The 22,767-nt window shown below is 49.8% G+C and overlaps 7 protein-coding genes across 9 annotated transcripts; 3 read left to right on the plus strand and 4 right to left on the minus strand.

Annotated features, from left to right (window-relative positions):
• The first annotated feature begins 358 nt into the window (after positions 1–358).
• FOIG_02596 (pyruvate kinase) lies at positions 359–4,646 on the plus strand. Of its 2 annotated transcripts, XM_031199929.1 has the most exons (3): positions 359–1,066; positions 1,776–2,221; positions 2,268–4,646. In XM_031199929.1, exons 2-3 carry the CDS (start codon positions 1,806–1,808, stop codon positions 3,436–3,438), a joined length of 1,587 nt encoding a protein of 528 aa, XP_031069697.1. In that variant the 5' UTR covers positions 359–1,066; positions 1,776–1,805; the 3' UTR covers positions 3,439–4,646. The 2 variants fall into 2 exon arrangements, with proteins under 2 accessions (XP_031069697.1, XP_031069696.1); XM_031199928.1 differs by having other exon boundaries at positions 359–2,221.
• On the minus strand, positions 4,575–8,372 carry FOIG_02597 (uncharacterized protein). Its single transcript, XM_031199930.1, has 4 exons — positions 6,158–8,372; positions 5,890–6,072; positions 4,981–5,843; positions 4,575–4,935 (listed from the first exon to the last, which is right to left on the minus strand). The coding sequence occupies exons 1-4, from the start codon at positions 6,573–6,575 to the stop codon at positions 4,687–4,689; spliced, it is 1,713 nt and encodes a 570-aa protein (XP_031069698.1). The 5' UTR covers positions 6,576–8,372; the 3' UTR covers positions 4,575–4,686.
• An 86-nt stretch (positions 8,373–8,458) lies between these two features.
• FOIG_02598 (uncharacterized protein) lies at positions 8,459–9,538 on the minus strand (the record flags this gene model as incomplete). Its single annotated transcript, XM_031199931.1, has 1 exon — positions 8,459–9,538. The coding sequence occupies one exon, from the start codon at positions 9,536–9,538 to the stop codon at positions 8,558–8,560; it is 981 nt and encodes a 326-aa protein (XP_031069699.1). The 3' UTR covers positions 8,459–8,557.
• Positions 9,539–10,106: 568 nt separating this feature from the next.
• Positions 10,107–13,071, plus strand: FOIG_02599 (IKS protein kinase). Its single transcript, XM_031199932.1, has 3 exons — positions 10,107–10,300; positions 10,384–11,858; positions 11,910–13,071. The coding sequence occupies exons 1-3, from the start codon at positions 10,254–10,256 to the stop codon at positions 12,617–12,619; spliced, it is 2,232 nt and encodes a 743-aa protein (XP_031069700.1). The 5' UTR covers positions 10,107–10,253; the 3' UTR covers positions 12,620–13,071.
• Positions 12,957–14,228, minus strand: FOIG_02600 (uncharacterized protein; the record flags this gene model as incomplete). The annotated part of the gene is made up of 3 exons (XM_031199933.1): positions 12,957–13,297; positions 13,345–14,125; positions 14,175–14,228. The coding sequence occupies 3 exons, from the start codon at positions 14,226–14,228 to the stop codon at positions 12,957–12,959; spliced, it is 1,176 nt and encodes a 391-aa protein (XP_031069701.1).
• A 2,150-nt stretch (positions 14,229–16,378) lies between these two features.
• FOIG_02601 (uncharacterized protein) lies at positions 16,379–22,687 on the plus strand. 2 transcript variants are annotated; one of them, XM_031199934.1, is made up of 3 exons: positions 16,379–16,607; positions 16,680–19,528; positions 19,578–22,687. In XM_031199934.1, exons 2-3 carry the CDS (start codon positions 16,904–16,906, stop codon positions 20,784–20,786), a joined length of 3,834 nt encoding a protein of 1,277 aa, XP_031069702.1. In that variant the 5' UTR covers positions 16,379–16,607; positions 16,680–16,903; the 3' UTR covers positions 20,787–22,687. The 2 variants fall into 2 exon arrangements, with proteins under 2 accessions (XP_031069702.1, XP_031069703.1); XM_031199935.1 differs by lacking the exon at positions 16,379–16,607 and having other exon boundaries at positions 16,638–19,528; positions 19,578–21,061.
• On the minus strand, positions 16,674–22,701 carry FOIG_02602 (uncharacterized protein). The gene is made up of 2 exons (XM_031199936.1): positions 22,404–22,701; positions 16,674–22,354 (listed from the first exon to the last, which is right to left on the minus strand). Exons 1-2 carry the CDS (start codon positions 22,479–22,481, stop codon positions 21,068–21,070), a joined length of 1,365 nt encoding a protein of 454 aa, XP_031069704.1. The 5' UTR covers positions 22,482–22,701; the 3' UTR covers positions 16,674–21,067.
• Between the last annotated feature and the right edge of the window lie 66 nt (positions 22,702–22,767).

Genomic DNA, 22,767 nt, shown 5'->3' on the forward strand with positions numbered 1-22,767 from the left:
CTAATATGAACGTAAATCACTAAGTAATGGCAAGGCAAGGTACAGATAAACTACCGATTTGGGGTTGGGAAGAACAGTTCGAAGAGGGGAGAGCTACTGTCGGATGCTGCAGTAGCGGGCGGAGTGCTTTGCCCCGAATATGCCGCTGTAACTTAACGATGCTGATGGATGGCAAAAGCAAAGCCACCAAACACCCAAGCGCGATAGCGGGGTCGAGTTTGGTGGGGGAACAGAAAATAGCTACTTGACTTTAACGAGGGCGGGCAAGACATTGGCTCCAGACTGGAGACTTTGACAAGGTTATCATGAGAATATATAGAGTTATATTACTTGTTCTTCTTTGAAATAAAAGTGTAGAGCATCGTGAGCATATAAATCAACTCAAAAGCTAATACATACACTTCAAGGCCTGTAAGCTTGCATCTCACAGGAAGCGGGGTGCAAGGAACAGCTCCCCATAATTTCTGAACCAGATCGCCAGAAAAGAAAAGAAAAAAAAGAAAAGGCGAAAAAAAAAAGCTCTCCATATCTCAACCACAGCGAGAGAGCTCAGACACTTTGACCAAAGCAGGCTATGAATTGACCGTACTAAGTACATCTGAGGCAAGTACTCCGTAGCGCTACTCCATGCTTGGCTCTTACCCCTCCAGTCATGATGGCTGTGATTTCTCGGTGAGGTACAAATCTTTGTTGATTGGGGAGGCAAGAGTAAAGTACCCCCTGAAGGTGAGCTGTACCTTACTGAGCTGTACTGCGCTGTGCCAACTGGGCTCTCCCGTCTTTTATTATTATCATCATCACCACACCAAATTTCTTCCTCTCTCCCTCTTCTTCTCTTTTCTTCTTCCTTCTCATCTCTCAACCTTTTTCTTACCAACGACAAAAACAAGACTTTAGTACCATCCCGCCCCCTTACGCTTCGACCTTTGCGAGCTCCCTCCATCGAACGTCGTCAATAAATAATACCAGGAAGAGTGCGCACGTTCCTCTGCCTCTCTGACCACATCATCCTTCTGGGTTATTATCGTACGGTGCAACATTCGTACAACAAAATCCATATACTCCTGTAAGTCAACATGCTGCTGCTGCTGTTGCTGTTGCTGCACATGAATGGAGACGACTGCTGTGGCTTGGGCCTTTTGGGGTTTGGTCTACCGGCCCCCCAAAATGATGGCGATAACGATATGGAGGTGTGGCATATACCCGTCTTTGCAGATGCGCTTCTGGCTTTTGGGTTGCAGTAGCAGTTCAGAAACACTGGATTCCTTGCGACCCATCAACAGTGCGAAACAAGGTGTCGGGTTTGGACTCGGTTCTTCTGGCCCGATTAGCGATTATCTGACGATTCTGTACTCGGCCCATCTATTGAGCTCATGGGTCGTCTTTTGTCCTTCTCGCCAACCAAGCCAGCCAGACTCTGTCGCACCGACTGCTCTGTCCACCGAGAAATGCCACGCCCCATTGCTATCGCCTTTCCCACCACGTCACTTAACGTCAGATCAGATCCACGTTAGCCCCATGTACTTGCCTACAGCTCACGGATGCATCCCTGTTGGCCTGCATAGCAAGTGCCCGCAGAACGACCTGATCTTTCTGCTCTGCTACTTGTTGGCTGCTGATATCAGTTGATTGAGAGAGACATATATTTCCCGTCTTCCCCAACTGTTCCGGGCTGAATTCCTCACGTCTTCATTCTCTTGCAGCAGAGCTACCCCGCCAAGCTCATCCCGCCCACTACGCAACATCTGCTAACCACTTATTTCACAATGGCTCAGAAACCCTCACACAAGCATTCCAAAAGCGTCATGGCTGCTACCGCTCAGGACCACCTCGAGTTCGGAGGCAAGATCTCATGGCTTGCTTCCCTCGACACCGCTTTCCGACCTCAGCGCAACTACCGCCGCTCCTCCATCATCTGCACCATTGGCCCCAAGACCAACTCTGTTGAGGCCATCAACAAGCTCCGAGATTCCGGTCTTAACGTTGTCCGCATGAACTTCTCCCACGGATCATACGAGTACCACAAGTCTGTCATTGACAACGCTCGTGAGTCCGAGGCTACCCACGCTGGTCGCAATGTTGCCATTGCTCTTGACACCAAGGGCCCCGAGATCCGAACGGGCAACACTCCCAACGATGAGGATATTCCCATCACTGCTGGCCACGAGATGAACATCACCACCGACGATTCTTATGCCACTGCCTGTGATGACAAGAACATGTGAGTACAATAAAACTGGTGTAAATCCTAACGCTAACTCGTGAAGGTACGTCGACTACAAGAACATCACCAACGTCATCGAGCCCGGCCGTGTCATCTACGTCGACGACGGTGTTCTCGCTTTCGACGTCCTCGAGATCAAGGACGAGAAGACTATCCGAGTCAAGGCCCGCAACAACGGTGCCATCTGCTCCAAGAAGGGTGTCAACCTGCCCAACACTGATGTCGATCTGCCCGCTCTTTCCGAGAAGGACAAGGCTGATCTCAAGTTCGGTGTTGAGAACAACGTCGACATGGTTTTCGCCTCTTTCATCCGCCGCGCTCAGGACATCTATGACATCCGTGAGGTTCTCGGCGAGAAGGGCAAGCACATTCAGATCATCTCCAAGATTGAGAACCGACAGGGTCTCAACAACTTCAAGGAGATCCTCGAGGCCACTGATGGTGTCATGGTTGCCCGTGGTGATCTCGGTATCGAGATTCCCGCTGCTGAGGTGTTTGCTGCCCAGAAGAAGCTCATTGCCATGTGCAACCTCGCTGGCAAGCCCGTCATCTGCGCTACTCAGATGCTCGAGTCCATGATCAAGAACCCCCGCCCCACCCGTGCTGAGATCAGCGACGTCGGTAACGCCATCACTGATGGTGCCGACTGTGTTATGCTTTCTGGTGAGACAGCCAAGGGTAGCTACCCCTCTGAGGCTGTCAAGGAGATGCACGAGACTTGTCTCAAGGCCGAGAACACCATCCCCTACGTCTCCCACTTCGAGGAGATGTGCACTCTCGTCAAGCGACCCGTCTCCACTGTCGAGTCTTGCGCTATGGCTGCTGTCCGTGCCTCCCTCGATCTCGGTGCCGGTGGTATCATTGTCCTCTCCACCTCCGGAGAGTCGGCCCGCATGCTTTCCAAGTACCGACCCGTGTGCCCCATCTTCATGGTCACCCGAAGCCCCACAACATCTCGATTCGCCCATCTGTACCGTGGCGTGTACCCCTTCCTGTTCCCCGAGACCAAGCCCGACTTCACCCAGGTTAACTGGCAGGAGGATGTCGATCGCCGAATCAAGTGGGCCGTCAACAACGCTCTCCAGCTCAACGTTCTCACCCCCGGTGACACCGTTGTCGTTGTCCAGGGCTGGAAGGGCGGCATGGGTAACACCAACACCCTCCGAATCGTCAAGGCTGACCCCGAGCACCTTGGCATTGGTCAGCTTCAGTAAAGCATAAAAGTCTCTTAAAGATGAACCTGGAGTGATGGGGAATTGTTTAATGCGAAATTAGTAATGATAGACAGGGCAATGGTTGTTTCCAAGGTTAGGGTACTGGTTTACGAGTTCAGAATCACGTAAAGGAATAAACAGGGCAAGTCCCTTTGCATCATATCATTTTCGTCTGTGAATTGTGTCCTCCAAGCGAGTAAGTCACTCATCATAAAGTAAACATTTAGTAGACTTGATATTGCGGAACACTACGGATACCAGGCCGATATCCCGCCGTATAATGTCCAGTACATCTCTCGCCTCAACACATGTGTCCCTAAAGACCCGCCTATCCGAAGTCTTCTAGCCCACACATGCAGCCAAGGATTAAAGGGCTGAGCCATGGAAAGGCCCCGAGCTAGGGTCCGGATCTCTCGATTCAAGGGTACATTGCTTACCCCTGACGATACGATATATGATGAGACGGGTCTACGGTTTTGTGGTCCGTGTACAAAGGTGTGGTCTGACTTCATAAAAGGTCGGTGATAACCGATTCTGGCATGATAGTGATGATTGAGGTGAATAGTCGGTCCTTCAAGATGAGCTTTTGATACCGTGCTGGGTTGGTGAGGTGGTGAGATGGGTGCCCAGGGATTGACGAGAGCTTTAGGACCCTTTCTGATGGACGTAAATGATTGGATAAGTTCGCGATAGCTTAATGTATACTTAGGGCGCTTGATGGCTCGTTATTCATTACACCTGGTTGAGGGTGTTGCTGTAGGTCTAGTGGATCAAGGTGCTGGTGTTTACACGCAGGGGATGTCATGATGAGATGGCACTGTCGGTGCTTTTGACGGAGTTCTTATGACAAGGTCAGGTCATCGAGGGTGCACAAGTTGTCCATGTTCAGTCGCTATAGTGGATATTGCGTGAATGCCGTGTAGTTGTACAGCATCGTGAGATAGGCATTGAAAGGTTTCCTTGACAAGACGCCTCTTTATGCGTGATGACAACTTTCTGTCATCTTGTCCTGTCTCATGGCCCTGGAGGTTCGGCTCGAGCCACATCGGTTGTATCCAACGGCCATGCATTCGCGCGTGTGATCAACGCCTCATCTGCAGCTCCGTTGTAAAGCCATTGGAGCAGTCTCACTCAGACGGTAATGCAGTGGACGAGTAATAAGTAAGTGACTTCGTAAATGAATATGCTAACGAATGCTGGGTTCCCTCTATGTATGCCTGAGAATCGCCGGTCTGTCCACTTTTCCGTCTATAAATCCTTGATCTCAAACTTCTTTCTCAAATGCTCTCCATACTTGATGAACAGCCACGGCGCAGGGATTAGCGCAGCAGCGATGAAGCCCAAAAGGCTGTTTCCCCATCCCATACCGAGTTTATCGTACATTGGCAGTCCCGCGAGAGGTAGAAATGCTCCGGCGATTGATCGCATGACAGCGTTGGCGGCGAGGGCGGAGGCTGCGTAGACGGTGAAACTGTCGATGAGGTACATCTGTAGTGACTGTAATATGTCAGTCTAAGTCACGATACCAAGCGATGGACCTACCATGAAGATGACCAGGTTTCCGACACCAATGACACATGTTCCAAGGATAGGCGCAATCCAATGAGTCTGATACTCAGCAGTCCATCCGTAAATGAAGAAACCAGCCGGGAGCAAAACAGCACCAATTCTCAGCGGCGGAAGTCGATTCTCAGGCCTCATTGACTCAGCAGGATCGTCAATGCCTTGCTCCTTAGCAGCCGCAGCCTTCTTCTTCATGTACTTGTCACTCGAGACGGAAAAGTACGCTACGCCAATCATACTACCCACACCAAGACCAAGGAACGTCAGGCCTGCGTGAACTGTGTTGAAGTGATAGATTCGCATAAATAGAGGTGTGAGACTCGTGAAGAGAAGGTAGAGGTATGCATAGGCGAGACCGACGTATACACCGCAGATGATGCAGATCGGTGAGAAGAGGAGCATCTTGAATGGCCGTAGGATACCGCGCTTGAAGTAATCCGATGGACTGAGGCCGGCGTCGAGTTTAGATCGAAGGCGGTCATTGCCTGTTTCCTTCTGGAGTCTCTTGGTCTTTCGGGCGAGAATAACGGGTGCGTAGGTCTCTTCAGAAGCGAAGAAGAAGACGGAGGACAGTACACCAGACATGATAGCGATGATCCAGAATACCCATCGCCAGCCTAGGGCGTCAGTTACGACACCACCAACAACTGGGCCAATGATGGGTCCAAGAAGAGGACCAATACTGAAGCTCGCCATTGCTGCACCTCGTTTCTCCTGAACAATCATGTCTGCGATTGTACCGCCGCCGTTGGTGATGGGTGTCGAGCCAAATGTGCCGCTAAGGAAACGGAACGCGATGAAACTGCTCAACGAGGGAGCTTTGGCGCAGGCAATGACAAATACTGAGAGTATTAGAAGGGCTTGAGGTAGTAAGGTTACACTTCATACCGATGAAACCAACATTGCAGCAGTGGTAGACTACTTGGCGTCCATATAGCTCTGATAGAGGAGCGAAGATCATGGGGCCTGCAGCAAAACCGAGAACGTAGACTGACACACAGAAGGATGCTAGTTCACGACTTTGACTACCGAATTCGACCATAAGTTGAGGTACGCCGGGTGCGAACATGGCTATGTCATGTTAGCATGGCTTCATCGTTCAGTGTTCATCGAAGGCCGTGGTATCGAGATACGCATCACGATGAGGGCAACTTACACGATGCGAGTGGCGTAACGAACGTCAAGGCCGATACCAGCACACAATTGAGAACCTTCTTCCAAGTCGCAAAATTGTACGGATTCTGGCGATCCTTATCACCATCCCACCAAACAATATCGCTCTCACTCTGCGTTTGCGAACCACCCTCTTCCTCATCTCTCACGGAGCTATTTTCCTTGGCGTGCTTCTCTGGGTCCAGGGAAGCTCTTTCTCTTGCATGGCTTGCACGTCTATGGCTGGTGAGACTGGCTCGTCTTTGCTCGTCTGCTGGAGTGGGTATAAAGCCAATGTTGCTAGGAATATCTGCATCGTGGCCCTCGGCAATAGCCTCTCGGGTCTTTTCTTCGCGTGTTGGTTCGCGGGTCAAGGCATGAGATCTTGACTCTTCGCGAGTCAAGTCATCTTCCCTGCTCATCTTGAATGTCTCAACTATCTGTTGAAATGTGAGTGAAGTCGGAGATAGTCTGTATTGGGTAATTCCCAGGTTATGGAGACTTTGCGTTTCGTCTCCCCGGATTTTCGCAAATTCTATTATGTGGTTCCCCTCCACTTGAGGTCGGCCAGGTTCAATTTTCGTAAAAGTTGTCGTTGGAAGACGAGGTTATTGATGGGACGACTTGGAGGGTCGGTAACCTGACAAGATGGGCGAGCGAATGGACAAACGAGGTTGGAGGGCCTCAGAGATGCCAGTGTCGAGGTAGATAGATGTTTGAGAACAAAGTTAAGTTTGTTTGTTTCGCAAACTGGGAGAAACTGTTCTCGCTTGTGGATGGAGAAACACAAACGGGTTCAAGGTACCATCATTGGAGAGCACATAGCATGAAGCGAGTCTCAGAAGGAGAAAAAAGGGAAGAGAACAGAGAAAAAACAGAGCTGTCCCTACATCCTTGAACATAGCCTGAAGCAATGTAACAGGGCCCTCCGCCAATTCGGATTTCCGTCTAGATCTGTTGGAGATCTCCTCTTCCAATGCAACGAACCTCGGCCGGAGCACATCTTCCCCCCTCCCTCTTCTTCGGGTCCTCGCTCGCGTTCGGGTTCAGCCATAAACTCCGTCTACCTACATGACACTAGAGCACGTTGTCTTCGCAAAGGGTCACTTTCTCGCATGGGTCTGCCAATTTCATTGGGCAGGGGTCTTGCTTGAAACGGCCTGATCACCCGCTTTCCTAGACATGGCGTGCTGAGATAGTCTCGGCCGAGTCATGGAGTTGACGTCCGGTCTATTTCCTCGCAATATCCGTCGGCTTTGGGGGATTTCTCTTGTGCGGAGGTGCCCCCATGGCTTTGGCCAAGACATTTCCCCGCGCTCTTTTATCTTTTAGTAATAATTAATGGTAGTCTCGTATACGGATATTCGGCCATGAATTGAGGTTCTTCACATAACATCGGAAGAATTCCCAGTCTGACCACCCATAGATTTCACGTGGTGTGACAGCGGCACCCAAACCGGTACCTATTCTGACAGTATCGGTTTAATTCGACTCAAGAATCAACCTGCAGAGGATTTCTCGTTTAGGTCGTAGCCCCGACCCCTCAGCCTTAACGTCCGCGCGACTGCATGATCGGACAACCAATGCCATCGCCAAAGGTTGAAGTTCCACTCCCTGTAGCTTGGTAACACGCGCTTTCCCGTGTTTATGTACTGACGTTGGGCATCGTGCACCCACGAGCCGCAAACGTCAGCTATGAGATTATCCACAGAATCTCTTCCATGGGGAGCACACAGTGGAGAATGGCACTGATGGTATCTCGGCCACGACGAAGCATTGCGACAGAACGAATGAGATAATGGTGCATAACTGGCTTGTAACAGCTACATGCGGGTAAATTAGAAAGCATGGTTTCACTGGTTGTAGAACATTGTAAGTTTGTGTTGCAATCGGGTTTTGTTGCTTGGGGGCGGATCTCAAAATGGCAACGCTGTGACATCTCGGGCATTACTGTAAGGCGACAGTATGACAAGCCTGCGGCTGCCTTGACGTTTTCTAGTGATCTATCAGTATCGTAAACCTGTCGACATTGTCTGTCAAAGCCCAAATCCCCCTTGAGCGTGTGTCTCCGTGTGAAAGGCATGCTCCATCGAACGGCCAGATGACGGAGCCCGACAATCTCATAGGGCAGTTGATGAAGCAAACCGGCCCTTCTCAGGCTCCTTGCATCGGAAGCCAACATATGTGTCCGTTTGGCAAGTCAGCCATGTCTGTCTCCTGTCTTTGAGGCGCCTTGGATAATGGTAATGCATGAGGGTCAACTGCCATTGCTCCCTTCATTAGTCGTGTGCAAGAAGACTTCCTATGCATCTCTTTAGTGTCTTCTCGTAGCTTGGGAATAGCCTTGCGCTTCTTCATCTGCGGGTCCCTTTGATACGTAATGAAGTAAACGGTTAAAAAGACTTCATCTGATAACACCAAGTTTCATAAGGTTGTCTCGAAGAGAACAAAGACCCTCAAGAGTGTCTGAGGCTCGTTCTTTCAATGACTCGCATTGAAGACTAATGATTTTTGCTGCTTTCGACTCATTGCCGACAGCTAATGATACCGCACCTTCCAGTTGCTCTGCCCTTGAGCTCAGGGAATGTTGGAGCTCGATCACCATTGCGATCATCATTGAAGCTGCAGAGATTTTCGGGGCAACGAAAGAGCCGATCTTGATCTCGGGCATGTCGAACTTGGGTTCGTGCTCTCTGGGTAACAGCGGTACAGCATGAGCGCACATACGCCCATGGTTAGTGATCATGTCAAAGATATCCAGTAGTCTTAGATGACAGGCCATGATGAGGTGAATAAGAGACTGGTCGATTGGAATTCGGGATTTTGAAAGTGAAAATTCCTTTTGTGCGTTATGTATGCAGTCAGGGGCATCACAGCTGATGTCCTCGGGTTCAAGTCGTTTGAGAACTTCAGGATATAAGTGAAGTAGCTTTTGAGAACGTTGTAGCAGATCTTCAAGGAATGATCCAAGATCAAACTTGCATATCTTCATGAACTCGGTGAGTTCCCTTATGGATAAATGATCTCGTTGCGAGGTTGGAAAGTCGGTCCGCAGGCGGTCCAGCCCAGCCATGAGATCTGTCAACTGAAATATCTCAGTGACTTGAGCCGGTGGAGGTGGGTCTGTATCTTCGCTGACAGGCGGCGTTGTGATGAATTGATCCAGGTTAATGCTAGGAACTGGGTCGATTGAAGGCTCGTCCAAGCCAAGCATAGACCAGTTGAAGGCAACATTGTCAGGATGGCGCAGAGATCGAGTTGGAGGGCTGAAGAGGCAGGTGACTCCAGCTTTGACACAGCGAGTACAGACTGAAGAGGCAGGGATCTTTGTACATTTTAACTTCTTACTGTGACATCTATCACACGCTTGTCGGAGATCTGACATGGTAATGAGTTGTTCGGGACAAAGAGAGTCGCTTGCGTGTAATTGGGAAGCCCTCGCGATAGTGGGGAAGGAGTTGTTGGTCGAGGATGTGGAAGGAAAATACCCTAGACCTTCAAAGTTGACATTTTGGCTCAAACTGAGGCAGTGGATGAGCTGCAAAAGAATTAGGTTTGACAATACTATAATTACTCTTATGTAACTCAACGGTTCAGGGGCAATTAGCTCAAGATCTACCTATCGGACAACGTCAAGATGTAAAGCACAAAGCTTAGTTGAGGTGCCTGATGATCAATACGCATTAATTTAATAGCGATCCAATGCTGTTCAAGCTCCACTTTGTTCCTTGGAGCTCATAGAAGCTGTTAAAAGTACAAAACAGTTAAACAGACTGGACTTTCTAATCAAGTATACTTGCAGAGGGTGTAGTAATCGCAGCTAAGGACTCATAAAGTCTCATTGTAATTTCATGGACTTTAGAGTAGCACTGTTGCGTGTTGTTGTTCACGTTACCTCGATATCTCCGATCCCTTGTCAGCATCGATCAACACCACTCACTGCCACTGTAGAGCTTCCCCGCGAGACTTTCCACTTCCATTCTACTTCCATTTCCACTTGAACCAACAGCTCCAACACAAAATCCTCAATCTCCCCATCGCATCATCTTTACCATGATTGCGATCCTGGATTTTGTATCTGACGCTCCCGCTCCAAGGACATGTCGCTAATTCCCTACCAGCCCCATGAGGGCAGAGAGATTGTTCTGTACGTCATCACGCTTCCTTTTCTTTGTTGTGCAAGGTATCCGTAGGTACCCATAGCAAGCTAACCAACCCTTGTACTTGCAGCCGTCACCACAACGCTATCGTTGTTCGCGATTCTCAATCACATCGACTCGAGATCAGAGGCATCTCGACTTGTCCTACATGCCATCAGCCGCTTACTCGTTCCGAAAATACTTCCGACCGAAGCTATGATTCCTTTGGTGCTCGGCAAGAGACCTATGTCGATCCCGATTACTTTCGTATGCTCCGCGCTGCCAATGCGAATAACAATAATTCTGCCGATCACCCACCGAGTCCAGTGAGAAGACTTTTTGGTCCTGTCTTTGGCGGTAGTAGCCCGGCAACAAATCAGACATCGCCATCTCCAGGCCCAGATGAGGCCGAGTTTGTGTCAAGTACACCCGGTGTCGCGCAAGCGGAAGGCAGCAGAATACGGCGAGATGCATTCAGTCCCAACTACTTCAACACATTTTTCGTCGAAGAAAGAGTCTTAGGGAAGGGAGGCAAAGGTGTCGTGCTGCTTGTACGACACGAAATTGACGGATGCGCCCTTGGTCAATTCGCTTGCAAACGAGTCCCGGTCGGAGATGATCACGCCTGGTTAGAGAAGGTTCTCATCGAAGTCGAGCTTCTTGCCAAGCTTTCCCATCCAAACCTCGTATCGTATCGGCATGTCTGGCTTGAGGATGTTAGACTCACCCGATTTGGCCCCAGTGTTGCTTGCGCATTCATCCTCCAGCAATACTGTAATGGTGGTGACCTCCAACAGTACATCATCGGCGGAGCACCACGTGAGGCGACCAAAGAGGAACTCAAGGCTCAGATGCGTCGACGATCAAAGGGTCAACTCGATACTCCTGTCGATTTATTAAACGGCAACCGCAAGCTCCCTTTCGATGAAATTTACACACTGTTCAAGGATATTACATCCGGAGTGGCATATCTCCACGCGGCCAACTACATTCATCGCGATCTCAAACCAAGTAATTGCTTGCTCCATCGCGAGGGTAGCAGAACGACATGCCTCATCAGTGATTTCGGTGAGGTCCAGCCCGAAAATGTCGTCCGTAAGTCTTCAGGCACTACCGGAACCATCTCATACTGCGCTCCCGAGGTCCTCAAAATGGATGTCTCCTCAGGTCGATATGCAAACTTCACCACAAAGTCGGATGTCTTCTCGCTTGGTATGATTCTCTACTTTATGTGCTTCGGGCGACTTCCTTACCAGAGCGCGAATGCTCTGCAAGAAGAACTTGAAGATGTGGATGAACTTCGAGCGGAGATCACCCACTGGCAAGGGTTCCAGGATGAGCGACGTGAGCGCCCAGATCTTCCCTCGAAGCTATACCAACTCTTGAAGAGACTGTTGGCTCTCAACCCTGGTGAAAGACCTAGTGCCAATGAGGTTCTCAAGGCCATGAGAGGCGAGTCAATGACGTTCGAGAATGGTGCAAGTCAGGAGCCTGCACCAAATCTCGGGATCGGAACTCGCATACAGAATCTGGACTCGCCCGCTCCCCCAAGTACCCCAGTTCCAGGTAAGTTCCTTTTTCTTGTGTTGTAACAAACCTACTCTTACAGTTCTACAGGCCCTCGACATCGTCATCAAACGTCAACATCGGACAAGTTTGAAGAGCTTGGTGCCCTGGCTAGGACTACTTCGAGAGATCTGTCGCCTACCAAGAGTGCACAAAGTTCTCGGCTGGATCCGCACCGCCAGTCTCTATCGAGACATCGTGGCTCGCAGTCCATGGTTATGTCCCATAGCCAGGAAGGTCATCCTGGATCTTTTGTGACACCAGCCGTGAGCGTCAGCGACGCATCTGAGCACTCAGAGATGCACGAGAGGCGGAACTCTCAAAGCCCTCCACTTTTGATGCCGCCACCTACGACCACAGCTGACGCTCTTAGACGGAGAGCAACTGTGTTTCTCATCCGATCTATGCATCTGGCAGGCGATAACTCTCCGCTACTAAGCTATACCCTTCGCCTCGGCTTGTTTGGCATCAAAATGACCACTCTCACACGTCCCTGCTGGCCACTCATGGTCCAACCCAACGTAGGCATTCCGCTCGTCTGCGTTGCAGCACTGGATCTTGGCCTACCGCAAGTGACGAGCTACTCCCCAACTCTTAGGCAAGGCTACGGAGACTACTTTACAAGCGGTCCACGAGCGTGGGGCTTAGGCATGAGTCTTCTCCTTTTGTTCCTTCATTTTACAGTGCTGTGGGTTGCGTCAGGCTGGGCGACGCTGTGTGCCACGAATGGGCATGACGTTTGGGCCGATGGGCCGTGGTGACGTGATTTGAAAAGTTGCAGTGATGCGAAATGCTTTTAAATATGTGAATTGATGAAGATATTTGGCCTGTTGATTCATGAGGAGGGGAACGAAGCATACCTGAGATCATAGATTGACCGTTTGGCGAAACAGATTGGATCATACAAGTAAAGTGACAATCATACAAAAGAAACGATAGCGGAAATGATTGAGAATGACGACGGTATCAAAAGGGTTCAAAGAAAAGTGTTTATTAAAACAAAATAGAAAGAAGTTTGACCTCGCCATGATACCATATGCTCTCCCAAGATTATCAAAACTGAATGATACAAACCCAACTGCCATGCCCTTTACTGATCTAGATCTTCCTTAAAGATTTCTGCGTCAAGACCCTCCGTCTATCCATCTCACTATTCGCAAACTCACTGCTCTTACTATCCGGCGCAATGCGCTCACCATGGGTCAAACTGCCAAAGCCAAAGTCAGGCTCACCACCAAGACTACCGAAAATATCTCCAATGTAGTTCTCTGCTCTGATGCCATCTTTGAATGTGGTATCCCAATCTTCAATAATGCCTTTGGCGATTTCAATGCCTGCGTTGAAGATATTTGCGATGGCGATTGAGAAGCCGTTTTGTTTGGCGGCGGTGAGATGATCTAGGTCGGTGTAGTCAGGAGGAGGACGATCAAAGTTGGAACCTGCAAGGGTTAGCGAGATGATTGATAGGAGTTGTTGGACGGCTGACCTGTTCTGTAGATCATGACTCTTGAGAAGTCGCAGATCTTTGCAATCGCTGCTCTGACGAGGACTTCCAAGATTGCATTATCCTCCTGAGCGCTCATGCAGTAGATGCCAGTCCCGTTCGTCCACACTTTTGTGGTATTCTCAAAGGACTCAGAGAGTCTACTACCAGAGTAGTATACGTCACTCGTAGCAGTGTCGCACTTGATGACAGATGGAGGTTGAGAGGCACTCTTATATGTCTCGCCCATTCGGCGGTAGAGTGCACGGTACTCCTCTGGGCCATTCGCATCTTCCAGCTGAGCCTTTGAAGCGAGTTTGTATGCAGCATCTTGGAGTTGAGCGTTGAGTTCAAAGACTTCAGTGCCATAGGTGATAAAGGGCTGTTGGTAAGGCTGGTCACGGCCATATGAGATGTACCCAGTCGGCCAGTCTGGAGGAAGAGATCGTATATCAATCTCATATTGTAAAGCAACCTGGACTGAATAACGAGCGATGGCAACTGAACCCAGAGTACCGTACTTGGGATTAACGCCAGCTATACCGGCGACGAGGAAGTAGGTATGGCGAAAGTCGAACTTGGGTGAGAGCATGAGAGCCATTAGTGAAGCAGCGGAGTTAATCTCTCCCTCGCCGATGGTGATATGGCAGATACTTCCATCTTCAGTGCAGGTGGCGCAGGGGAAGAGCATGGAGAGGCCAGGGGCGTGAATAATTTTGGAGGAGAGGTTGCCTAGATCTGAGTCGGGGAGGCGTTCGTGCCAGACTGCAGCTTCGGGGGGCCACTATTGTGCAGTGTTAGAGAGGTGATGTGAGATAGGAGAGGGGGCTTACCATTGAGATGATCATGACCTTGGGAGCAAACACTTCATCGTCTCGGGTATTCATGGGACGAGGTAAAGCTGTTACTATAGGCAAGAGGAGAAACCGAAGAAAGAATGAGAGTAAAGCTCCTGGTAGCTCCATGTTTGATAGTCTTGAGTTGTTTGAAGAAGCCACTCAAGATCGAGTGGGAAGTCGAGGAGCTTTATCTCTGAATCACATCCACACAATCTCAATATCATACCAAGACCAAGTTCAAGACCTTCAACACCGAACCCGTTTCACAGACCCAATTCTGTCAAAGGTCGTAATGTGGATTCAATGTCTTTGTGACCCCGAATAAAGATTCAGAGCCAGAAGGAGAATCCCAACAGGTATCCAGCAACGGATGTCGCCCCCTCAAAGGCAAACTACAGCAGCGAGTCATGTCGAGGCATTTTGGGATGAATCGGGAACAAATGGAGGACAACGACGGGATCCTTGATACGGGAAGTTGCTTTGTTTGGAGCATCATGTCCGTTCGATAGGGGAGTCTCTCATCTGAAGTTCTTATCTCGAAGGCGTTTACGGGGTATGTGTAGGGGTAATAGGAGATGCGTCTAGAAGCGCAACGAAGCAGAACAGGACAGGATACGACACCATGTGCTCAATGTTCGGAGGTCGAAGCGAAAGACAGCGCCATGTCTTTGATTCAAGCTTAACACCTGACGACTTGGCATGTCTCTACCGCTGACATGACCCTATATTCTCTATTGTATCACTTTGTGCAAACAGTCTCGATGGGGAAGTTTGTTAAACAGGGTCGTGCAAATATCCCGGAGTCGATGTGAGTTCTTGTGGAACTAATACGTCTGGAAATGTTCATCTGGGAATGCATGTCTCGGCCGGCAGGGTGCTGAAGCGATCGGGGAAGAGAGGGAGGTATTAATTGGATAGACGAGACGAGATTGGTTTGAAGTGAAGGATGCGGTATTCTATATTCTGGCTTTACAGGTGGAAAGTGATAGGATGTCTTAACCACTAAACTAGATCGTCCTGCGTAAAATACAAATGTTACGGAAGAGAGTATTAGGAGTAGTCACGAGCATAAATTGACTTGTGCGCTTGTGTTGATGGTTCTGGATAGACGGATGGATTGTGAGATGTGAGGCTGTAGGGACAAGACGACACGGTGAGATGGAGTTTAGTCTTGGTGTAGTGAGTCTGTGCTCAATGCACGTGGGGTTGTGTCTGTACTTCTTGCTTTTTTTGATGAAGATGGAGTTACTTGACGTTGTGCAGTTTGACTTTTTGGTTGTAACAACGGGCTTGACTGTTATCAGCGGCTTCGATCGTCACCGTTTCATTGTGGCTAGCCATTCACCATTGACGAATGCCGTCTTATGTAACTGAAAGTCTAATTCAACTCGACTACAATAATTACTTCCAACTGTGCACAAAGAGAATCATGTAGTTCTGGGAACTTAGCCATCCAATAGTATGCCTCTCTCCAACCTCCTATCGTAGCTCATCATCTCGGTTTATTTCTGGACCCCAATGTCTGGGCATCTTTTTGAGAATGGGGCCTCGGGTTATCAGATGCGCCCGGATCCGCGTATCTGATCTGTTTTGATAACTGTAACTGTCATCGACTTGGGTCAATTATTCCAGTTTTTCTAGAATTGTTATGATACTCGCATCATCTGACTCGTTGGTAGATCACTTGGAGAAAGCTTGGCAGAGGCCAAACTTCGCTTTTTTGTGTTGGCCTCAAGATACGACAGTAAGTAAAATATCTTGGCGTGATTTGTTTTTCGCCAAGAAAAACTGGGTTGCCTCTTTTATTACTCAGCTAGAGACCGACAAGGAAGGTCAAGACCCAGGGGCCGCGTGTAAGGTTTGGGGCTTTCAGCACTGTGCATGATCTGCCTCATTCCTCGTTATTTCCTAGTGTTTCAATTCTTAATTCAACGACGTTTCTTAAAGTCTGTAGATTAGACAACTTCAGCACCAAAGGCTGCTGTGATGACGACGACATGCACCCGCTAACCAAAAGCTTCTGTCTCTCTTAGCACAAACGACGTTGCAGCCAAGACGACCGCCAAGACACGATAGCAGCAGCACCAAGCATTTTCAGGATTACCTAGCCCCCCCTAGAGTCTCGGCCCTTCCGAGATGATGGGCAGTGACAATATCAGTTCCCAGTTGGGTCCCAGAGTTCCCCAACTACGGGGGCCGGGGAGCCCTCGGTCCTCTGTAAGGCGGACCAGTTATAGTGGGTTAGCGACGTGTCGCTGCTGATTGTTACTGGATATGGCGTATTTTGGTCAAGGCGGACCGCCCGGGACCCCCAGACAGAACTGACAGAGTTGCGCCGCCACAGAATAGAGATTGACCTGCCAAGCACCACTCACAATCAACTCTGCCCGGGTGAAGGTCATTTCCCGGTGGAGACGAGTCGTCCAGGTATGACGAGTTTCTCTTTAAGGTTCTTTATTTTCCTGCTGGACCTGGCTGGCTCTAACGTTTTCGGGGTAGAGTTTTGTAAAAGCCTCCCCCACGCTAGAGCTTGAGCATGATTTCAGTGCTTCCTCCACAATCAACGGTCCCCTTCAAACCATCTTCGGTCCACCACTGAATCTCTCTTCCTCTTTCTTCTGTTTTGTTTTCATTCAACCTCTTTCTGTGGCTCAGTGCCGTGCCAGGTTTTCTGGATCAACGGCTGCTTCGCGCTTACAAACTTGTAACACAGACTTCCATTGATGGACGACATCACGAGTGTTCCTGATTCACGCTATGGCGGCTCTGGCGAAGGGTCCAACTCTAACCCCAACTTTGACGCTGGTAGTCACGACCAGTCGAAGATTGATAACACGATGAATCCTCAACCCGAACCTCACGACGTCGACCCGCCCTTCGATTTGCACGACGACGAACATGTCCAGGGCAACAACTTTGCTTTTACCCCGTCTCAGCTACATCGACTCCTGACCGCCAAGAATATCTCCGCTCTGCGCGCGTTTGGAGGCTTGTTGGGTTTAGCCGCTGGTCTTCGAACCGATATCTCGGCAGGACTAAGCGCCGACGAAACAACATTGGACGGTACCGTCACTTTGGATGAAGCTGTAGCCTCTGGTAGCCTTGAACGACCGCCAGTTCTCTCTGCAGCATCCCCTCCACCGTCGCCGCCGCTCCTCCATAACGGGTTGTTCGAACATCGCGATAACCACTTTGTCGATCGAAAACGAGTATTTGGGGATAACCGCCTTCCCCAAATAGCACAAAAATCTTTCTTCAGACTATTATGGATAGCATTCAATGATAAGCTCATCATTTTGTTAACCATTTCTGCATCCATCTCACTCGCTATTGGTATCTACCAGTCTGTCGACAAGTCGATAGGCGCATCGCGTGTCGAGTGGGTAGATGGTGTGACAATCGTCGTTGCGATCCTCGTCATCATCATCGCAAGCGCAGCGACCGATTGGCAGAAGAATTACAAGTTTAAGAAGGTCAATGAACGAAAGCAACAAAGGGACGTAACAGTGATGCGCTCGGGGAAACTCCAGCGCATCCCCGTTCAAGATGTCGTCGTTGGTGATCTTTTACACCTCGAGGCTGGAGATGTTGTTGCCGTGGACGGTGTTCTTGTGCAAGCTTCGAGTCTGCAGATGAACGAGTCTTCCATCTCTGGAGAGGCTGATCTTGTACACAAGACCGTACCGAGACCAAACCATTCAGCTACATCCCGAATTGACCCCTTCATTCTCAGTGGAACCACTGTCGCGCGCGGTGTTGGTTACTATCTCGTTACTGCTGTTGGTGTCAACTCGACTTATGGCCGTATCCTCATGTCGTTGAGAGACGACGTCAAGGAGACACCACTCCAGGCGAAGCTTGGCCGTCTTGGCAAGCAACTTATTGTTATCGGTGCCATTGCAGGTTCCATCTTTTTTCTTGTGCTCTTCATCCGCTTCATGGTCACTCTCCACACCGTTACTGGTGGGCCTTCTCAGAAGGCAGAAGACTTTTTACATATTCTGATTCTGGCCGTCACGGTCGTCGTCATCACTGTTCCAGAAGGCCTGGCGCTCAATGTGACCGTTGCACTGGCCTTTGCCACGAAGCGTATGCTCCGAGATAACAACTTGGTGCGATTGATTCGATCGTGTGAGATTATGGGAAACGCGACAACAGTTTGCTCCGACAAAACTGGTACCCTGACACAGAACAAGATGACTGTCGTGGCTGGACGTGTTGGCTTGGAGTCTTACTTTGACGACACCGACCTGGTTGTTCCGGATCCCGACTCGTCCATGTCGCGTGCCTCGACTATCAAGTACGACAGTTCAATAGACATGGCAAAGTCACTCTCTCCAGAATGTCGGAGGTTGATCAAGGACAGCATCGCTCTCAACTCCACGGCCTTTGAGAATGATGACTCGGGCACCACTACTTTTATGGGCTCAAGCACTGAGACTGCTCTGCTGCACTTCAGTCGTCAACATCTCGGTATGAACAACTTGGCCGAAGAGAGGGCCAACTGTCCCATTGTTGCGATCCTTCCGTTCGACTCTTCCCGAAAATGGATGGCAGTTTTGGTCAAGATTAATGAGGATCGCTACCGACTTCTCGTCAAGGGAGCAGCGGAAGTTGTGTTTGAATACTGTGCTTTTGTTGTTTTGGACCCAACATTCAGAGTACCAATTGCACGACTCTCGGAGAATGACCGTGCAAGCTATCGTAACACAATTGAAGACTACGCCAACAGGATGCTTCGACCTGTCGCCATTGCATACCGAGACTTTAGCGCGCAGGATGTCTTTGATGGCCCAGACGACGACCCCGATAACATTAACCTAGAATGGTTGGCCTCTGGCATGATCTTCATCGGTGCCTTTGGCATTCGTGACCCATTGCGGCCTGAAGTTGTGGAATCAGTCCGCCAATGCCAGGCTGCTGGAGTGTTCGTTCGCATGGTTACAGGTGACAACTTCTTGACCGCCAAGGCCATTGCAACAGAATGTGGTATCTACACAGCTGGTGGCATTGCCATGGATGGACCAACATTCAGAGACTTGACACCTGAGCAGCTTGATGCTGTTATTCCAAGACTGCAAGTCCTGGCTCGTTCAAGCCCTGAGGATAAGCTGCTTCTTGTAACACACCTGAAGCGCATGAATGAGACGGTAGCTGTTACCGGTGATGGTACGAATGACGGTCTGGCATTGAAGGCGGCGGACGTCGGGTTTGCTATGGGTATCCAGGGTACCGAAGTTGCCAAGGAGGCTGCATCCATCATTCTTCTCGACGACAACTTTGCTTCTATTGTCAAGGCTTTGGCTTGGGGTCGAACTGTGAATGACTCCGTCAAGAAGTTTTGCCAGGTAAGGTTATTGATCATTATGGCCAGGTTCTTTGCTAACCAAACGATAGTTCCAATTCACTATCAACATCACCGCAGGTATCATCACCGTCGTTTCCGAGCTTGTTGGCGACGCTGTTTTCACCGTCGTTCAATTGCTTTGGATCAACTTGATCATGGATATCTTTGCCTCTCTTGGTTATGCTACCGATCACCCCTCGCCCGACTTCCTCAAGCGAAAGCCCGAACCCCGCAATGCTTCTATTATTTCCATCACTATGTGGAAGATGATCATTTGCCAAGCCATCTACCAGTTGATAGTCGTGTTTGTTGTTCACTACGCTGGATGGGATCTCTTCAACCCCGACACTGAATTCGAGATTGAGAAGCTCCAGACATTGGTGCTCAACATCTACGTCTGGATGCAGTTCTTTAATCAACACAACTGTCGTCGCGTGGATAACAAGCTGGATATTTGGTATCAAGGATTTCTGCGTAACCCTTGGTTCATCGGTGTGCAGCTTATCACTATCGCTGGCCAGTTCGTCATCGTCTTCAAGGGAGGTGAAGCATTTGACACAACACCCCTTACAGGTGCCCAATGGGGATGGAGCTTGCTCTTCGGCGTCATGTCAATTCCACTGGGAGCTTTGATCCGACAGATTCCTGATAGCCTGGTCCAAAGCCTTTTCAACTTGATCTCAGACTGTTGGCTTGCAATTTGGCGACCGACTCATGCGCTCCTGTCAAAGGCCTTGAGCTGCTTCAAGCGGAAGAAGGCCGATGACAAGGAAGCCCAACAACCAGAGCAAGAAATGGGTCCTGTTGAGAACATCCTTCACATGATGCACTTGACCCATGAGCCCGATGAGGACGAGACGCCCATGACGCAAGAACAGCGTGAAGCAATGGAGCGATCAGACCAAACACGAATGCTGAAAGAGAAGGAAAAGAAGAAGCGAGATATCGACTTGCACGGCCTCGTGGAAGCCGCCAAGCTAGGAAGAGAGCACAAGGGTGCCATTTTGGAGATTCACCCCAAGACACTCAAAGACGACCCAATTCTAAGGACCAGTAGTGGTAAAAACAGTACGCTGCCACCAAGTCAAGACGCCGAATTTATGAAATTCGTCGCCATAAACACACGACGGCCTCGACAGCCCAGACGAACAAATCCTCGAGATCCGGCACGACCGGCTCAACGACGACAGCAAGAGCAGAAGAGTTCTTGGAGACATCATGTTTCCTGGGAGGGACTACTAAGATCCAAGAGACGATAATGAGCACGTTTGTGCGTTCATACAAATGATATTTTTAAGAGGAGGGTATATAGTAGACAGGTGTGAAGGAAAGACCTGTGTGCTTGTAAATGACAGATTACGACGTTACGACAGATAAAGGGATTCAAGATACCAATATACAGGTCGCTTTACTAGGCCATAATAACAACGCTTCCATCCCAAATTTTGCAATATCCAATCCAAAGCCTTAATAGTGCTCCAATCCTTCCTTTCATGCGTGTGTGTCCATCTCGTTAAATCATAAAACTTTTATCGTGTGCTCATCCTGTTTTGATGATGGCTTCCTCAATCGCACTTCCAATCTCGGACCTCGGTATTCCCGGTCCCCGCATCAAACAGAGAGATCTTGTAGCGAGCGACTTTATAAGAGCAGGTATACTCACCCGCACCGTAACAGGACCAGATTTTGGCTCTGTGGGAAATGAGAAACAATTGACGAAGCTCCAGCTCTCGGGTTGTTTCGGTACAGCGTGCCCAACATTCGGCATCGGCGAGTTGTTCAGATTGAGTTCCATAGTTTCAGCATCGACAACCCTGGCACCGAGTGCGAGGAGCTGCTTCTCAACTCCAACAATGCTGAAGAATCGTGTGAAATGGTCGATGCGCGTTCCAGCCGGTCGCGTAGGCCACGGCCATTCTATATCCTCCACCGTAGAAGGGTTGAGCTCCGCGCGAGAATAAACATACTGTCCATAACGTCCGTACGGTAGATCGATAACGCGATACATCTCATGTCGACCCGGACCAATAAGCCAGCGAAGCCGTGTGAGCATCTCGTCTTTTGCACGGCCTTTGAGGGTGTTGCAGAAGAGGCGCGATTCACAGGCTGACATGGCGTAGGGCGGCGGTGAGTTTACGAGGAGGTGGCATGCTATCGTTAGTATATCGCAGGCGAGGCGGAATGAGAATGCTGAGTGTTGTGTGGATGAGGGGACGGCGAGATCGCCGGGTGATGCAGGGGTTGTGCCGAGCCAGCCGTTGCCGAAGATCTGAGGCGAGAGTGAGAATGTTGGTAAGTTGAAGGATTTGGCCATTGCTGGTTGCTGAGAGTTGAAGTATGGCGGCGTTGATAGTGAAGCTGGTGTTGAAGTCGATAAAGATGGCGGAGTTGGCGTAGAAACTGAAGCCATGGCCGTTGACGTAGGCGGTGTCAGCGTCTGGACCTGGGTCTTTCTCACAGCAACAGCCATCGAACCCAAAGAATCCTCCGTCGTTTCACTCTGCTCACTCTCCGGCGATCCAGAACCTCCACGCTTCCTATCCTCCCCCTCCCTCGGCAACAGCACAAGATCCTCCTCCGGCCCAACAACCTCATGCGCCAGCTCCAGAATCCTCTCCATACTTCTCCTCAAACTACCAACAAGACTCGGCTGGGCTCTGACTACAGCTTCAGTGGTGAGCATCTCGTCAACGAAGGACATGAAGACGGAGCTCATCTCTTCGACTACCTGCTCGAGACGACGCACGCGCTGGGCCTGTGCTGCTTCGGCGGCTTGGCGACGGCGGCGGAAGATGTTTTGGGCTTCGCGGTTACGTTCGCGACGGGCCTGAGGGATGTAAGTGGAGGTTCAATGGGGAGAGGGAGAGGGGATGGACCTTGAGTGCTGCATCGTCATTATCTTGGGTGTTTGAAGATAATCGACCTCTGCGCTTGGGAGGTGATTGCGCAGTCATTGTATAAGTGGATGAGTATTGATATGAGGATGAGTGAGAGACAGAGAAGAGGCGAGTGAAACAACGTCAGCCCTGCGGCTTTACGAGAGACTGTCTAGTGGATCGAACCTAGCTTGCGACGCGAGTAGATTGACTGTAAATAAAGAATATGGTAAATGGGCTGACACGTGGATGAAGAGTATTTTGTGTTTCAAGGTGGCGATGAGATGAAATGGGGACGACGTTGGAATCTTCGGGACGTTTTGGGGTCGCACTTCTATCCCCGTGACCCCTTTGGGTTTAGTGG

This window comes from Fusarium odoratissimum (assembly GCF_000260195.1).
Source record: "Fusarium odoratissimum NRRL 54006 unplaced genomic scaffold supercont1.3, whole genome shotgun sequence".
Classification (NCBI taxonomy): domain Eukaryota; kingdom Fungi; phylum Ascomycota; class Sordariomycetes; order Hypocreales; family Nectriaceae; genus Fusarium; species Fusarium odoratissimum.